At 36.1% G+C, this 18,762-nt stretch overlaps 1 protein-coding gene across 1 annotated transcript in view; it reads right to left on the bottom strand.

The window, feature by feature from the left end:
- Positions 1 to 11,818, bottom strand: part of LOC149083261 (elongation factor 1-alpha 2) — a 37,567-nt gene extending 25,749 nt beyond the window's left edge. The window contains exons 1-2 of the mRNA XM_089236471.1: positions 11,766 to 11,818; positions 569 to 725 (exon numbers count right to left, since the gene is read on the bottom strand). Coding sequence (XP_089092597.1) covers positions 569 to 712 — 144 coding nt within the window. The 5' untranslated portion in view covers positions 713 to 725; positions 11,766 to 11,818. The remainder of the gene's footprint in view (positions 1 to 568; positions 726 to 11,765) is intronic.
- Between the last annotated feature and the right edge of the window lie 6,944 nt (positions 11,819 to 18,762).

Here is an 18,762-nt window from a genome sequence, read left to right as displayed (position 1 = left end):
GGGTTTCGCGATGGAAAGCCCGATCAGGGGCCGATAGTTTAAGTATAGTGGAATAAAACACGCTCTTCTCTCGTAAAGAAACGTTTCGTGGCTAGCAGGAACAAAATTTTTTTGGCGTCCTTTCCGAAATTCCGGGCATACTGAAGCAAAATTCGCTATTTGGCGCAGAAAAATGCGAAAATACGCTATTGGAGCAGGATGGCGCAAGATATTAGTTTTGGCGCAGTGCGGCGCAATTGGCGCAGAGTTCCCACCCCTGCAACATATATAGACAAATTATCTCCCGAAAATCCATTGAAATGAAAGTATGAATGTCAGTGCAAAGGGTGGCATGAATAAAAACTCTTGGAGAAAGGGTGGGGAGAGAGAAAGTGGCAGAGTCCTCTTCGAACACAAAAAACTTGGTATTTTCACGACCCTCCCAGGTTTTCTATCTGGGCGTTAAAGAGTTAAACACTTTTCTGGAGTTTCTCAAAAGAAAATTATCAATACTCCATCAAAAAGTATGTTATGTAATTATTTAATCAAGTGTTAGGTATAGCATATTCAACACTAATGAAATAATTACCTCCTGTGCTTCTTTCTCAAATTTTTCAATTGTTCTTTTGTCTATGCCACCACATTTGTAGATCAGATGACCAGTGGTCGTACTTTTACCAGAATCTACATGACCAATGACAACAATGTTGATATGAGTCTTTTCCTTTCCCATGATTGTCAGTTATCTGAAAATAAATTGTTATATCAATTAAGTTTAAAAAGAAAATCTTGAAATACAACAAGAGCAGAAATATCACTAATAGGCTTTGAAATCAATAAGATACCACAAAGAAATTATCAAATATAATAAAGCAGATTCCTTAACAATTTAAATGTTATTTCATGACTGAAAATTCCCAAAAAAATCTACATTGAAAATTCATTTAAAAAATGTGAAAAGTAAAATTAATCTCAAATTATAGCTAATAAGTAAAGCCCGGATTATATGCACTAAAAAAAGTGGCAAAATATGCTTTAAAAATATGCAAATATACACTTAACATTGTAAAAATATGCACTTTATGTTTTCTATTAGTGCATATGTATTTAATTTTTACCAGAAAATATCCCCTCATATATATGTATACAGCATATGCAAATAACTTTCACATATTTTTTATTCAGGCATTTTTTTAGTTTTCAGTTTGTTGTAGCTGCTCAATAACGAAAATAGCAGTAATAAAAGAATTTCGACACTATTTCTAAAAACAAAATTAACATTTTGACATCTCTAGAAATAGCCTTACAATAAAACAGTAATCGTAAAATACTTTATAAATATGTATTAATTCATTAAATTTCACATTGGGGGGGGGGGAGAACCGATGTTATGAAAATATTATGAACAATATTTATTTGGAAAATTATAAAAAAATGAGTTTAAGTAAACCTTCAAAAATATGCACTTATACTGGAAATTCTTTGATTTTATACATTTATATGCATTAATACTAAAAAGGCCAAAATATGGCATATAATCCGGGCTCTACTAATAAGTTTAATATTTCAAATATTTTTCACTTTCATTTTGTATTTTATTTTGTTTTGTGGCTGAAAATGTATTTTGTCCTGTTACGAAAACATAGCTGTAAAAAAATTTGTTCCCCAAAGCAGAATGTTTTGCTATGTTCTGCAACGAGCCCTCAGCTGACTGAAAATGTTCTGCAGTAAAAATCAAAATATACATAATAGCATTTTTCTACACTTTTCTTAAAATTCTTCCAGATTGTTCTGCGACGTACGTCGTACATTTAGATATATTCTGCTTTGGGGCTCCTGTTTTTACTCAAAATAAATCAGCTTATTTCTTATACATGGGCTGAAAAAAAAAATTAAGACTTTTTCCCTGTCGTTTTTCACGATTTTTTAAAAATAACACAGAAAAGTTTACATTTTTTTCAACTACTTAAAATTTTTATTTCTGGCAGACAATGGGTTGATGACTTATAATTTAACATCTCAGATTGAAGTGCTTTTTAATGTTTTTGCCTGTGAACTGCAAAAAATGCTTCCCGTAACAGTGGACAAAAATGTCAGTAAGCAATCACAATTATTCTAAATACATTTATTTTTTCAAGAATAATAGACAACAGAGTTTAAGTTGGATAAAAAATTCCTTTCGCAAAAAACAAAAATGAGGGAAAAGCCATAGCAAAATGCTACGATGCTAAGGGACCATTCAAGTATTACATCAGCAATTTTCAGCCATTTTTGGCCCCTCCCCTGTCAGCAAAACACTGACCCCCCTCGCCAACAAAATTTAGTCAGCAGCTTAGAATATTTCATATCTTCAAAAAGGCGGTTGATGACATAAGCAACCTTCAACCCCCCCCCCCCGTCATCAAAAGCCAGCAAATCCAAAACCCCCCTCCCCCGATGATGACATAATACTTGAATCAGAGTTGGTAAAAAAACCGGGTTTTTTTGGTTTAAACCGTTTTTTTTTGTTTTAAATAGTATTAACATTAAAAACAATGAAATTTCTGAAAAATCATTCAAACTTCTAATAATTAACTAAAATAAAATGGTTATTAATGTAATTAACACTATTCCCATACTAATTAATCAATAAATATTTCTTACATTTCAACAAAAACCAACTTTTGCAATTTAATTATTTTTTGCTCAACTCAATGGATTACTGTGTGTTTGAAAATTCTTTCAATGTTATTAATCATATAATATATAAAGGTTTTTCTCCAGTTACTTTCAGTATGCTTAATTAGGAAGCTATTTTGAAAAAAGTAATAAAAATTAAGTGAATATAATGTATTTAATGAAGCATAAATAATGCAGATTAATTAGCAATGATTTACGATATACAGGGTGATTATAAATAAGGTTCTGATTTCAAAACACTGTAAAAAAAGAACGATTGTCAGAATGACTTGAAAATCGACATGAATATTCCTGAAAAAATGCAATTTTATTTGGTAAAGGGGAAAAAATACTTAAAAATGTAAAATTAATGACATCATCCAACATGTGGGAAATTTGCTCGCAGAATGGAAACGATAGCCAGTCATGGCAAAATTAGCATTGCATGATTTCATAATTCATGGAAACATCACAAAAAACGAAGTAATTGAACAAATAACTACAACTTACTTAAGAAATGTTAAATATGTTGTCCAACCTGAGGTTGAAAGCACAAAAATTGTTGTTCAACAACAGAATCGGAGTATGCCAGGGTCATGATGTAGATGTGCTTGCAATTCAGCTTTATTAAACCAAACGTGCCCCCCCCCACCGTTAATATTCCTGAGGAACTTCAGCAGCTGCTTTGCTGGTATTGCAATGTGCATCTTGATAGAAGTTCTATCCACACACTGATGCTGTGAAAGTGCTGAAATGATGTGGTTGCACAAAATAGATTATACTGCTGGCCAAGTACAGCATCATCTACTTGCACATTTTGCACTTTTTCCTTTTGCGAAAGAAACTTCCATTGTTTCAGGAGTATCCATGCAAATTTTCAAGTCATTCTGATCAGTACTTATATAGTTTTGGAGAATCAAAATTCAAATTATAATCTCCCTGTATATAGCTGATTATTTTTCATAAATCTGTTACTATTATTCAGTAGAACCCTAATTAACTCGGCTTAACAGTGTGAAAGTATAAAAAAAACTACTATTGAATATTAAGACGGAGATATACAGTAGAACCCTGATTAACTGGGCTTAACAGTGTGAAAGTATAAAAAAAACTTCTATTGAATATTAAGACTGGGAGATATACAGTAGGAGACGTGCTACTTCTTATGGGAAAGAAAATGCCTGCCCCTAACATGATGGTGTCACTACTGTTGCTGCTTCTTTGTGAAGTGAAAAAGAAACCCTGTGAGATAATACACCACTACATTTAGATGTGTGATGCAATCCTTATTCATGAATTTGCTAAAGATAGAGCATCAGAATGTAGCCAAAGGGTAGAAAATGTTGTAAGAATGAGAAATTTTGGCTTTTGTATATAACTTTAAATAACAAAGATACTTCATATGAAAAATATATATATATTCTGGCCTCTTTTATGAGACTTTTTGAAAAAAACCACTTGGTTAAAACCATGGTTTAAACCAACGTGGTTTAAACGAAACAACCCTGACTTGAATGACCCCTAATGTAATAATTGATGGTTGGATGTCTATTCCTTACATACCTCCTGTACACATTTTTACAAAAGCGAATACCTTTTTTACATTCTATGATTTTTTCGCATTTTGCGAAAAATACGACCGTAACTTAAACCCTGATAGACAATATGAAAGGTCATTCGTGTTCCGGAGATCAAGAGATGAAGCTGAAATTCTAGACTTGGCAGCTAGGCTATGCTTCTCAGCAACAAAATAGATTTTGTCTGGGAAATATATACATCAGCAAAATGCTTCTCAAAAATAAGAGATACCATTACCTGTTCCTGTTTTGAAAGTCTTCAATCCCAACCAGGAATCCATAGTTACTGTTTATGCATCTTCGTATGCCCCCCCCCCAAAGCAGAATGTGCCGAAATCTGAGACGTACGTCACAGAACAATTACCGCTACTACGGAAGAATTTTAAGAAAAAGTGCAACACTATTACATGTATGGGGATTTTTACCGTAGAACATTTCCAGTCAGCTGAGGGCTCGTCGCAGAACAGTACTAAACATTCTGCTTTGGGACGTATGGCTGAGGAGCCACCTTACGCCAACAAGGTCAGATTGGTTCCAGAACTTCAGCTACAGCAGAGACCATCTCCAAACCGAAGCCTTAGGGACATTCAAATATTACATCAGCATCGATAGAGGGTTTCCGATTTGCTGACTTTTGATGACAAGGGGAGAGTTTGGATAATACTTACGTCATCAACCATCCTTTATGAAAATATGAAATATTCTTAATGGCATCTAATTTGGTGCGCCAAAAATAAAAAACCTTTAGTTATTGGGCACCTGAACCAACATGCTACCTATTGATAAGTCCCCATACACAGCCACTTTAATGATCTCAATGTTTCACAGATCCTTCAAATACTCTGGAACAGTGCCACGCATCACTCAAGTGATCCGTAGTTATACCACGGATCACTTAAGTAATCTGGGAATGTTCCACGGGTAACTTGAGTAGGGGGGCCACTTAAGGTCCTTTTCACACAGAGCAGATGTGGGTCTGCATCCCCTTTCACACGAGCACTAAAGATATGTTTCTCACATCTTCAAGTTTTTTTGTTGGATGAAAGAAAACGTCCCAAAAAACATCCAATAATGTTCCAAAAAAAAAATTTAGAAGATATCAAAGACTGCAAATATAAAAAAAGGGGGTGGAGGTTTCCAAAATGCAACTGTGCTTAGAAATATATCACAATTATGTCTCAAGCCCGGATTACACTATAAAAAATTTTATAATACCGTATAAACAGTTTTTTGTGGAAAAATTCCTTCAAGTGTGTGTGTGGGGGAGGGGGGTCCAGCTTATACTCTGGTCAGTTTTTGATGACAAAATATCGACTCACCCCCCACAATCAGTAGTTATTCTTATAGCATTGTTCGAGAAACTGGCATTATTGTTATGGGATATATTCGAACCCCACAGAACTGATACTGTCAAAGTAGAGACAAAGAAATGGAAAACATCATTGGCTTTGATACCAGGTGGGCTAACGTAGATTGTAAAGCCTTCAGATGTGACTGACGTACCATAAAAGCATCGGTGAACTTGTCTTCTACTTAATAGCTACCACGGCTCTAGTTATGACAGTAATAGCATTGGTAATGTACTTCTTCCATACCTTCAACACATTTTATAGATTTGCATCTTCCATTGAGTGGCATGTATAATGACCCTTGAATGTTCGCTTTACCCCCTAATCAAGGGACTGAATGATAGATGTTGATTAGGAGGCATATAAAAGGAGTTTCATACAATCAGCTTTGAACATATTGACATCTTGTTGTCCAGGAACATTATCCAGTATCAAAAGAACTTTAAAAGACATGTCTTCACTCTCAACGTACCTCCTGACTTCTGGAACGAAACACCATTTAAACCAATCCAGGAAAAGTGCTTTCATAGTCCAAGCTATTTTTTTTGTTCATCCAAAATACTGGAAGCTTTGACATCTTTTCTCTTTAATGTTTACGGATTCACAGATTTAAAAATTACGGTGGGCTTTACCATGTACCCATATACATTTACACAAAACATAAGTCTATGAAGTCATAATAAGCCTATCTTTAAACCAGGCGCTCGCTTTTCTTCTTGATTGATAGATGTTCTTGCGGCATTTTCTTCTATGTCAAACACCTGTTACATAACTCTTCTCTTCAATAATTTTCTGCAAAGTCTTTGGAAATGTTCTAGCTGCCTCCTGGTCGGCAGAGGCTTGTTCGTCAGATTTTTACATTGCATACTCTGAATCTTTTCTTAAACCTATGAAACCAACCTTTAATTGTATAAAATTCTGATGAAATAAACGTTTTATATCAGCCCTTCTCTTTATAGAAACGTAAAATATTACTTTTCCGTTATATTACAATCAATTCGAATACCTTTTTTATAGCAGTCTTGTACTCATAAAAAACAGTATTTCCTGTACGAGAGATGCATGGATCCAGTAAACAATACAAAGTTTTCGCTGCCTCAGGTGCAGCTAGTCACGGCTGAACAAATTTCAGATGTCTATTACTTGATATATCTCACCGCAGATTCCGTAATAGTGCGCCACAGCAACAATTGACTTACTTTCGCCAAGCAGTCAATATCTAATTTTTCTTGTAAATCTTTCACTTTGTCTTTCCGAAACATTATCAGCAGCACTTGAAAAATGAGCTATCCTAAGCACATACAACTTAAATTTTATAAACAAAACACGTGAATGACGATTGAGTGTTTCCAAAAAAATTTCCAATGAAGAAAAAAACCGTAAATACAGTTGGGGGGGGGGGGACAGGGGGAACTGCCTGCATTTTCAAGTTTTATTTCAGATTTGATGCAAAATGAACACCAAGACGGAAAAATAAAATGTCAAGGTTGAAATCGGATTAACACAAGCAAAGGGAGCCACGTGTAGTTTCTTCTCCAGCACTTCCGATGGTACTGCTATCAATTCTGCTGATATTCTTTAAGATTGAGTGGTTATGCTTACCTTTCAAACAGCTTTGAACTCCTCTTATTAACCTCTTTTCAGCAGCTTGTTTTTGATCTTGGCGTTTTAAAAACTTTTGACATCTTGTTTGAAAGAGCAGCCATCATAAATTTCACACCAGTCTAAGATGAGACTTTGTATATTGAAGGCATTATTTGCTGTCTGGAACAGCAGTAATTAAAAATAGGCTAAAAATTTTCAATGATTATTTTTTTAATATCCGTAAAGAAATTAGAGAATTTCGAAAATTCAAAACTATGTGGCATGTTCTTTAAAGACATTGGCAATTTAATACTCGTTATTTGGCAACGTTAATACGCTAGCATTCATAATTTGACAGACTTGCTCTTTTACTCACAAAGCAAAAAAACTTTTTTCAGGAACTATAGCAATTTTTACTGCTTTCAGCGACAATTTTTTTTGAAACGGAAACTCTTGCATTTATGCTTTAAAACTGCAAACTACTTTCAGCTGTAATCAATTGTTGGGGTTTTGCAATGAAAAGCCCAATGGACCTATAGTTTAAATAAGGGATCAAAGTTATCCTAATCTAATTTTCGGGATCAAAGTCGAGAACTTAGCCGAAAAATTTAAAATTGATTCACAAGAAAAATATCTTTAAAAAAAACAAAACAAAAACCAAACTTCCGGAAACTTTCAACGAAAGACCAGATGGATCATCCCTTTCTATTTGCCCCACCAGTGAAGATAAAAAATTACCAATGGTGGGACTAAGCAATTTTCTTGAAGCAGCTTTAACTTCAAACCCTACCAATATGAAAAGAGTCAAAGAAAAAAACTAAAAAGATTGCCATTTGCGAGGCTGTTTTACTGGTTTTATACTTCATCTTAATTTTTCTTTGAGATTTCCTTACAAATGGCAAAAAAAAGAACATTAAAAATAAATTTGTAAGATATTATGTGAACAATACTGTTTATATGACATGAATGTCGCTCTCTACTTGTTAATACAAGATATACGGAAGACTGGATGTTGTGAAGATATTTATTATTTTAGATGTTAATTTTTTAAGGAAGGAAAAACTCATCTCTGCCTCTACCTGGAGTCGAACCCGGGTATCGATATTAAAACTATCAAAATCTTACTGTCAATGATATCAAATAGGTTGTTAACTTGATAAATATGTTAAACAAAACACTTATTTAGATTTAAAGGTTTTATATTCAGAATGATAATTACTGAGGAAAAATCTATTTTCATATTTTCTGATCCGCCCAAAATTTTATTCTATATAAAAATTCTCACGCAGCATCTGTTAATGCACTAATTAAACTCATTTATTTTCACTTAAAAATTTCTTAGATCAGGGTGTATAAATTCACAGAGCTTTAAAGAATATGTTCAATCAAAGCAGAGCTGACAAGACTTGATACCCAAAGCATTTCTTTTGTACGTTTGAATACAGCTTCGATTAAAAAACCATTGCATTATAAATGCTAGTAAATGTACCATATCATAGTAGAAAAGTAAGAATAACTAAGTTTGACATATACAAGCTAGCATGTATTTCTTTAATGCCTGCTCGAGCTTGAACAGTGTTAACAACTTAGTTATTTTCCAACTAGACTTTCTTGGCCATTTTGATGGAAAAAACACCAATCTCAGTTGCTTGTACTTTTCCGGAAGTTCAGTTTCTAGTTGTGTTTTCAATGGAGATGAATCTATTTTTGAAAAACATTATATAATTTATCTGCCATACAATCATAACTGCCAACTTTTGAAAATAAAAATTAAGGAGATTTTCGCACGGACCCGTATTTTAAGTCAAAATCACTCCCTCATATATACAAATAGGATTATTCTAAATAAAATGGGGATTTTCCACACAAAAGTTAAAGCATAGGGAATAAAATACCTACGCAAAAAAGTGAAATTGAGACCAAAACTTTGAAATGGTGATTTAAAAATAAATATTGTGTTCAATCAGGAACTATATGAACAAACATTCTGCGCAAATGGCCTCAAAATCTTCAGAAAATGAAGAAAAGGTCAATTTTTAAAGAACGCTGACGTTTTGTGACTCACTTGTTTTTTTGATTTCACATGGGTGATGTCAGTCTACCATGACCGATGTTTATGTCCGTAACAAAAGGTAAACTTATACAAAAAGGAAAAGTGCCTTTTTCTGGAACATTTGATGATAGGAAATTCAAATAAATATCTCTAAAATTGATTAAATATGTTTTTGCTTATCAGTATTCATGTTTTGCTATATCACACGTACGTAATTTCAACAAAGAAATTTGACCACATGTGTGTCACTTATATTCTTCAATTATTATCCAGGACTATTGGCTGCTAAGCTATTTTTCCCTGTTAACGACGTATGAAGTCATTTCGAAAGGGGGAAAACATAGGCAAAAGATGCCAGACGAGAAATTCCTAGGGGATTGTTAATGAAATAGGGAATTTTTAATGACAAGGATTTTCGATTTTCGTAAAAATTTGGGAGATTCAACTTTTTGGGAGGTCGCAGGATAAAGCTAAAATTCAGGAGACTTGACAGCTACGATAATGTCATCTTGCTTACTTCTGTACCTGCAATTTTCTATCTTACATGTTTTTTATATTGTTTTTAATCAATGCCAGCACCACCAGCAACCCTCTCCAATCTTGACCACACTTGTTCTTTGTCTGTTTAGTGTATTTTTTACATACCTTCATGTATATATTTTGACTAATGTTATGCACTCCTGTTCTGCATGCGCTATACAATTTCACCTTGCATCATTTTGTGCATGCAATAACTTCCTACCTCGCATATGTTTTTTATATTGTTTTGAATCAATGCCAACACAATGTGCCATTATCCCTATTGTATATATTTACTTGCAGCTCACTCAGTAAGAAATCCATCAGAAGTTTACAATGTTTTTTTCAAGGTTGTAGATCTCCGCTCTCCTTGTTTTGCATATGTTATACATTAACAGTTTAATCAATAGGTTTAGTAACTTAATTTTATTAAAATTTGCAATTTTAACATGCTATGTCATTTATACAGAACACTAGAGCTTACTCTGCTTCGAGTGTCTTTTCCCAGTGCCCTACAGATTTAAATTTCTTATAAAATGGCCTGTATTACAGCAATGAAATATTTATTCCTTAACCTCCCCCAAATGAAAAATACGCCAAAATGTGCGATGTACATCCTAGAACAATCGGCGCTATACAGTTTCAAGTGTTGTGAAGAAAGGATTTTTACCAGAAACATTTTCAGTCAGCTGAGATTTCTTATAAAGCATTCTACTTTAGACTTTTAAAAGCCTCATTTCAATGAGCCCACTTATTAAAGTGATTCCAAGTCAAAAATACTTTTTCATCCCCAACCTGCAATCAATTGCCAGTGAGGGAGTCTTAATCCCCTTATCTTGTAATTTAGAAATATACATACGGAATGAAAATTTACTTATGGTTGAAGAACATCGCACAAAAAAATTAAGATATTACAAATAAATAAAATAAACTGCAATTTAGCAATTTTCTCAGTGGTGGTTATAATTGCGAAGGTTTTAAAAATTCTGAAAAGATAATTTATCCACCTCCAAGTTATTACACTTTGAAAAACTACTGAAATTCTGGTGTGAATCAACTTGTCGTATGGCAAGTCAATTCGGATTTCAGGGTATGGACAAAGGCAATTCACTAACATTACGTAGTGTTAATTATCACTTGATTTAAAGAATCCGAGTTTACATCATTGATCCAGTGCCACCATAATGCATGGGCACCTTACAAAAACTATCCCATTGAAACTTGAAAATAAGTTTGTGGGCAAGCATTAGACACTCCAGGCTTCAAAAATTCACTTGCCCTCCCCCACATGACGCTTCTTGGGGCTATTCTGTGAAAAATGGTCAATCTCTTAAACTACCGTGTTTGAAAAACGTTGTCGGAAAATGGTCTTTCTTGTCAAGAGTGTATAGCGAGAATACGTTTAACGGCATCAGATAATGTAAAAAATTATGCTCTGAGGAATTTTTATTTCTGTTCATTTCCATAGGATATCACTTGATCGAAGATTCGTTAACACTCCGACGAAACCGCCTTCGTATTTATCGTCGCCCCAGCTCATGCAACACAAAATGGCTTCGCCGCGATAACTCATGAATGGCACGATCATGAATAACAATAAATGATCTCTTGGGATCCAAATCCCAGCGATTGCCGCACATTTCGACTACACAATTCAGATGTTCAATTTTAAATAAAGCCTGAAACAAGCCAAGTGTGAGGGGAAAAAAATGGTTAAAACGACAGCACGGAAGTTGCGCCGGATCCGAAACTCTGAAAAAAATTTTACTTCGAAAATTTAATTGGACCCGCTAATAACTAAAAATATTTATGAGAGAAAAGATGAAATGACCCATAAATGAAAAAACTAATTTCAACAGCCGAGCAAGTACTGAGTGTACAACGTGTCGTTGGGATTGCCAACACGGCCATTATTCTGTACCGACAAATACGAAAAAATAATCCTCGAGACGACCTTGGACGACATTTACCTGCAACTTCGACATAATATAACTTTCGGATGGAATCAAAAATAGTTAATACGAAAAAGATTGAAATTTGGTATACCTTAGAAATATCAGAACTCGGTTGATTCGAAGCCGCACTCCACGAACGTATCAAGCAAAAGAAGAACAGGATATGTTCACGTGACGGAAAGCCACAAATGATGGCACACTGACGTCAACGCCTATATCGATTCTTGTAAGAATGAATGAATATTATAAAATAGATCAATTTGGAGTGGGTCGATAGCAGCGCCACATCATCAAATTATTTCTCAAGTTCCAAATGAATGTCACCCTTGAGCAAGTAATGATTATGAATTTATTTAACCTCATTTTAGCCACATGTTTTTTATCCTCCAATACTCTTTTTTCGTCCCTGCTGAAAAATTTGAAAGATTTCCATAAAAAAACCTCATTCCACCATATAAATCAAAAACATCGGATCGAGAACAGTAAACAAAATTGGTTACGAGACTATATGACCATATTTTCCGGGATATTACTAATTTGGACTGAATTAAAAAAAAAAGGATTAAACTTATTTTCACCACTTTCTAATTTTAAACGTTTTTTGGCTATATAACTATTGTGACTGCAAATAAAATATATGATGCATAAATAAATATTAATAAAATATATAAATAAATATTCCTTTTCGTATATAGATTATGACCGTAAAAACGTGGGGGGGGGGGGTGCGCAATCGAGAGCACCACCCTAGCGTCAATGACAAAGCCAACTAATCTAATTGCAAAACAATGTAACCTCACCATAGGCAGAGATAGACTTGACTGAACTTAAATTTTATTTCTAAGCGACGGATAAGACGTCGTTAAGCTTTTTAGAGAGAAAAAAAACACGCTTTTTTTTTTATTTCAGAGAGTGTCTTCTTGCATAATAGTAATTTATAAAATTAGGTTCAAAAAATTCCAAAATTCTTTGTCAAAAAATTTCTGTTCAAAATAATCTGATGGAAAAATACAGGGCGTGACAAATCCCAGGCACTAGGCCACCATGGCGACTAAGAAATTGTCTTTGACGCCTAATATTGTTATGTATGATAACTGATAACTATATTGAAGTTTGAGGACAGTACAGAATTATCGGAAATTACGTTGACTTGCCTGCCAGCATGAAAGGGGTCCTGAACAAGTCAGAATACACATTTTTGGACGGATTTTGTAGGGGGGGGGGGAATTTTAGCTTCCATAGGCGTAAACTTGTATCCGGCCCATGGGCCCGAGCCCCCAAGAATTTAAAGACCCGGCTTGGCCCCCCCCCCAAAAAAAAATTCGAGTGGATATGTTTCTCACACTTGGCTCAGAAAAACTTTTTGACAAAAAATTTCTCTAAAAAATAGTAGAAATCATCTGCTCGAAATTTCATTTTTTACTTTTCTTTAGAATCTCGATGTACTTGTTCTGTGACAATAGTAGTCTTATCTCGCAATCCATCCATCCATCCTAAATTGCATCCTCCCAGAGTGCTGCCTGAAGGCACCTCTGGAGATAACTTGGGGGAATCATTTCTCTTGTTTGTACTGTTGATAAACTCAAGAGCATCTCTTCTTTTGTTGAGTGTGACCCTTGGAGATGGGCAGAGGAGACAAAACAGAAAAAAAGAAAAAAGTGGGAGGAGCTAAAGTGAAGAACAACGATTAAGCTTATTAACAAGTTCGAAAGCCCGATTTTTCGAGCCTTCACAACAGAGGCGTTGACCTGAAGAAATTAACATTGGGTGGAGAGAGAGCCCGCCGTCCCATATATACGGGGCTGAAGCACATACGCAGGAAACAGGACGCACTGCATTGTTTTCTAAAAATTATTGGAGGGAGGCTCAGCCCCCTTACAAAATTCATTTGGGGTGGGGGTTAAAATATCCTCCGCTCCTAGGTTCCGGTGCCTTTGATGAGGAATCAAATAAATAATAGTAAAATAAAATTAACACACAAAAAAAGAAAAAGAAAATAAAAAATGAATGGAAAATTTCAAAGCCCCTCTGAGCCGGGTACCATTGCATTCTAATACTAGGAATATGAAATTTCCTCCTTACAAATCAGGGACATTCAAACTATTTACGTTCGCAGCACTCTTAGAGATTTTAAATATTTCAAGTAATGGTTAAGGGAGGTTAAAGAGTGAAATTTACGACCCCCCCCGCCCGGTCCAGCACCCTGGACACTTCTACCCTCCAGTTGCAGTCCTGTTTCCACTACCCCAACACTTAGGTAGCCAGGGCCGGAACTAGGGAAGAAGGCAGTTTTCACAGGCGGAATTGTTGAGGGGGGCGGCTAATTCCGGGGGGGGGGGGCGAAAAATACCGTTTCGATCGATTTTTTCAGTGGAGAGGGTGAAAAAATTACATACTCTTCCCTCTACGACTAAAATGATCTTGTCTCCTTTGGACCGGGTTTTTGAACTGAGATCTTTCGCGAGGACCCCGATTTTTCACAGGGAAGTACTTGGAACCTGTCATAGGTGTAAACTTACTTGTATTGAGCCAATATGATCGAGACCCCCCCCCCCCTATTAATTTTGGGGAGCTGGCTCACCCTCTTCCCCACCCCCCCCCCCCCCCGCCCGAAAAAATCGATACGTTTTCCACACCTAGACTCGGAATAATCACGTCATGTCAGTAAAGTGTGTTTCGGCCTTTATACGAAGCTGTGACACGTAAAAAGTGGTGATTTTTCCACAAAAAACTTTTTCCCGACCATTTTCATGATGCGACTTATTTATCGGAAATTACTGTAATTTTTTCTATGTGCCATTGTAAATTAAATTGGGGAATTTCTATAAAGTATGTAGTATTTCTTACTTATATTATTCAAAATTGTATTTATTTCAAAATGAAGAATTATTCTCAACGTTTAAATAGGGTTCCTCCTTTCACGGTCACTTCTTTTTTATGGACGAATTTCTTTTTGTCCCGCCGGTGACCGCAAAAAGGGGGTTTTACATACCCTGTTTACGTTCGCAGCACTCTTAGAAAATTTAAATATCTTGCGGCATCTCAGTCGATCTCGAGGAGGCATTTCGATGCTTCCCCCCCCCCCCACAGACAATAAAATGATCTTCACTCCTAATTACAGCCCGTCCGTGGCATCTAGTGGCGTGTTTACCGGGGGGGGGGGGGAGGGCACTTGGCGGGCTATAAGCAGGACCATGGACTCCCACATACTGAAGAAGGGCTCCTAGCCTAGGATCTTTGACGGGCCCCCGAAGCCAGACTTTTCACAGGTAATGGATTCAACCGGGATAATGCTCCACGAACCTGAGCCAAATGGGTGGCCCCCAACAAAAAAAATTTACCCTTATTTTGCACATTTCTTAAAATCTTTGACATTTTGTTATTCTGCAAAATCAGAAGAGGAGGGACGAACCCCACTCCTTTTTTGAGTATAACCCTTTAACCCTTTCAAGGGAGGGCCCCCCCCCCATTATGAAAACCTATGCACCGGGACCCCGAGAAGGCTTGCTACGGGCTATTACTACTACTAAATCCATATTCTTCTGCGGAACCTCTAACGAATTGGTACATGCGGGAATGTGCATGACGTGAAGTGAAACCTGACGTGAAGTTTTGTTTCTGTGTAATGCTTGTTATGTGTAGTGCTCGGTACGGGCTGGAGCCTTGTCAATTCCACCCTTGGGGGTCATACAAATACAACGCCACAACAGGCAAAATGCCCAACGAGGTGGCTGGGAAAAAGATGCTCATAATAAATATGGATGTCATATATTTCAAGAATCAGCAGCCCAACTAAAAATGCAATTACAAACAATATAGGCTATATACAGTCGAGTCCCGTTTTAACGAACACCATTATAGAGAAAATCTCGTTTTAACGAACACTTTTCTGATCCCCAGATAAGTTTAAATAGGAACAATGCAAAAAAACCTGGAATTCCTATAAAACGAAATTTTATTATAACGGAGTGATTTCTCCGGTCTCTTGGAGTTCGCGAAACGGGATTCGACGGTACGTGATGAAATATTATATGCAATGCCCATAAAGAATACTTATGGTTTTCTTATTACAGGTATGGATAGAGCTTCTCGATTTACCCCAACATGTTTATCGTATTTCTTTTTAAATGTGTCAATTGTGTTAAAACGTAACGTGTCAATACGGAGGGCGGAAATTTTTGGGAGAAAGAAAGCGGGAAGAGAAAATAAAAAAAAATCAGTTTCCGAAATTCTTCCAAACATTTGAAATTTTTTTATTCCATTTATTTGAGCCTTTTTTTCCTTTTCATGATAAAGAAAGAGGGCCGCACCTTCCGCAGCTGACAAAGAGCATTTTAATAGGTTTCAGTTTCGGCTGTTTCAATGCAGGTTTTCTGAATACAAGCACCATTTTCTAATTAGAAGGACGGGAGTGTATAGCATGTCGCCTATATGTGGGGAATATGTCACTTGGAGGCATCCGTCCATATGGGGACCCCTGCTGTCCCTCAAAAACTACATTCTTTTTGGCGCCGGTTAGGGCTTTGGTAAAAGCTTTTGCGCTTATAATGGATGGCCATCAGTGAAACAGGGACGCCGACAGAATCAGTTCCATAGGTGATCCTAATTGGAATATAAAGAAATTACGGTGGTGAAGAAAAATCTGCTATAGACGGGGTTTGTGATTCTGCAAAATAATGCAAAATCAGAATAGCTTTGTTTGGAGCCACTTGAAGTAAACTCCTTGTTTCTTTCCCTGAAAATAAAACCCCACAAATGTTGAGATAGGCAATTTGGACAAGTGGAAAACACCTCCAGCAAGGGCGTAGCGAGGGGGGGGGGGGGACTTGGGGGTCTGGTCCCCCCCCCCCGAAATGTGATAAAATGACTGAAAAAAGGGAAAAAGATGGCCAAATCTATTGTTCTATCACTTTGCCCCCCTCCCCCCGAACGAAATTTCTGGCTACGCCCCTGTCCCATTCACTTTAGTAACAATACACGAAATGATTGTTATAATTGGAGCCAAAATTTTCCACTTAAAAAATGGCAAAATATGCACTAAAACTGAGAAAATATATGTTAAAGAACAAATAACCACGCAAATACGTTTTTAAATTCATCTTTTCTATTTGTCTCGGTGCATATTCATTAACAAAAACATATTCTCATACAAATGAATTCTTACATGCACTTTATTTAGGAATTTATAGTTATTAGTACTGTAGCAGCTCACTAATAGTAAGAAAAAGTTACTTGACAAAGAAGCAAACTACACGTTTACACAAGTAACAATACATAAATAATTACAAAAATGGGCGGATTTTTCTCTTGAGAAATTTTACTTTTTACTTGAAAAAAAAAATATATATACCACCCAGACTTTTTTCAGGTATGGCCCATTGTAGTAAGAAGTTCCTTGGAGTTGAACAGCCAAACATCAAACTATTTTAAAATGTCGAATTTCCGATTCGATAGAAAATGTTGACAGATCCATGTATCCATGGAAGTGAGCTTGAATGTAAATAGTACAGACTTTTAATTGTTCAGTTGGTCGTCTAAACCGCTTTGATGATACAAAATTCTATGAAAAACGTCGTATACTCTCAAAGAATCAACTGCTTTGAGATCAACAATCAATTTCATGACTAGAGTTCTGTTCATTCGTTAATATTAGAACGAAATGATTTCAAAGACGTTCCAATGCAGATAAAGCAGCAATTTTCAATAATTTTTTGTCCTTACAGACTAAAAAGTGAAAATTCATTTATAATGAGAAGTACGTTACAACGCAAATTTTTCTCGTGGTTGTGAGCTTTCATTAAATTAAGTTGTATAATAACCAAGAATGGCGACTACAGCAGTCTTTTCCAAAGTGTGAAATATCGCCCCCTGGGGAATGGGTCGATGCAATAGTCCAGAGGGCCGTTAAAAGCTATGGGTTTAGTATAGGATCCTATGGGTGGGCTTGAGTTGGGAGAGATGAGAAAGAAATTTTTTTTTAAAGAAAGGGCTATGGAACATAAAGTTTGGGAAACTTTACACTGAACCATCGGTTCTCAACCGGTGCTCCGTGTGCACTTCCCGGGGGACTCCACAGCCACTCGAAGAAAATAGAATCTTATATATAAATGTGAAAGTATGTATGTATGTATGTATGTATGCTCTTTATACAAATCTACAGTTTTAGACCGATCGTCGCCAGATTTTGCATATATACCAAACAGGTTCGGGATTGAACCGTAGGCTACTTTAAAAGTTCGTCAGAGCTGGGCAAATGCCCGAAATGGGCAAAAAACTGTCGGGCAACAATGGTTTTGGGGCCTCAACAATCACTTTCGGAACGTTTACTTTGGTTACCGGGGTTTCCAACAATGCATTTCAGACGTGTATATGCCTTTACAATAGTTTGTCACACCTTTAATTCTGTTATTATAACAGTTTATTCCTTTATAACGGTTTGTCACTTTTCCAATCCTACCAGTAATTGAAAAAAACCCGGGAAGCGCCGGGTATTTCTGCTAGCCTATATACAGGGTGTCCTGTAAGTGCTAATGCTGGCTTTATCCCATCAACCGCCCATCGTAGAGGTATAGTTTGAAAAATGCTTAAAAGTCGTTTGAATAATATTCGCTGCACAAGTTGGACGTATGACGTCGCTAAAAACAGAGAACAACAACTACGACGACAAAACTGGGAATAAAAATTTTCAACGTCAACTGATGAACTCAATGCTTGCCTCAAATCATCAACACTCTGGCACGAAGCTAAAAAATTATCATTATCCGCCAACATGCGAGTTCAACTGCAAAATGACTCAGCACTGCTATCATTTTCACATCAGTTGATCAAACTTGGAAATGGAAGAATTCCCGTAGACCCAAGCACTGGACTGATAACGTTCCCAAATGGATTTTGCCAGTTCTTATATATACATTTATAAACTCAGTTCAAGAACTTGCAAAGTCTTCCCAAACATTCAACAAAATCACCAAAACCATGAGTGGCTTTGTGAGAAAGCGATTCTGGCATCCAAAAATGACAGTGTGAACAAGATCAACAGAAAAATCCTAAAAATTATTCCGGGAGACTCCACATCTTACAAATCGGTT

The sequence above is a fragment of the Pholcus phalangioides genome, unplaced genomic scaffold (assembly GCF_987345545.1).
Source record: "Pholcus phalangioides strain wild (caught in Gottingen) unplaced genomic scaffold, Ppha-v1.0 ptg000009l_1, whole genome shotgun sequence".
NCBI lineage: Eukaryota > Metazoa > Arthropoda > Arachnida > Araneae > Pholcidae > Pholcus > Pholcus phalangioides.
Note: the sequence above shows the minus strand (reverse complement) of the source record. Positions and strands in the feature narration are given on the sequence as shown.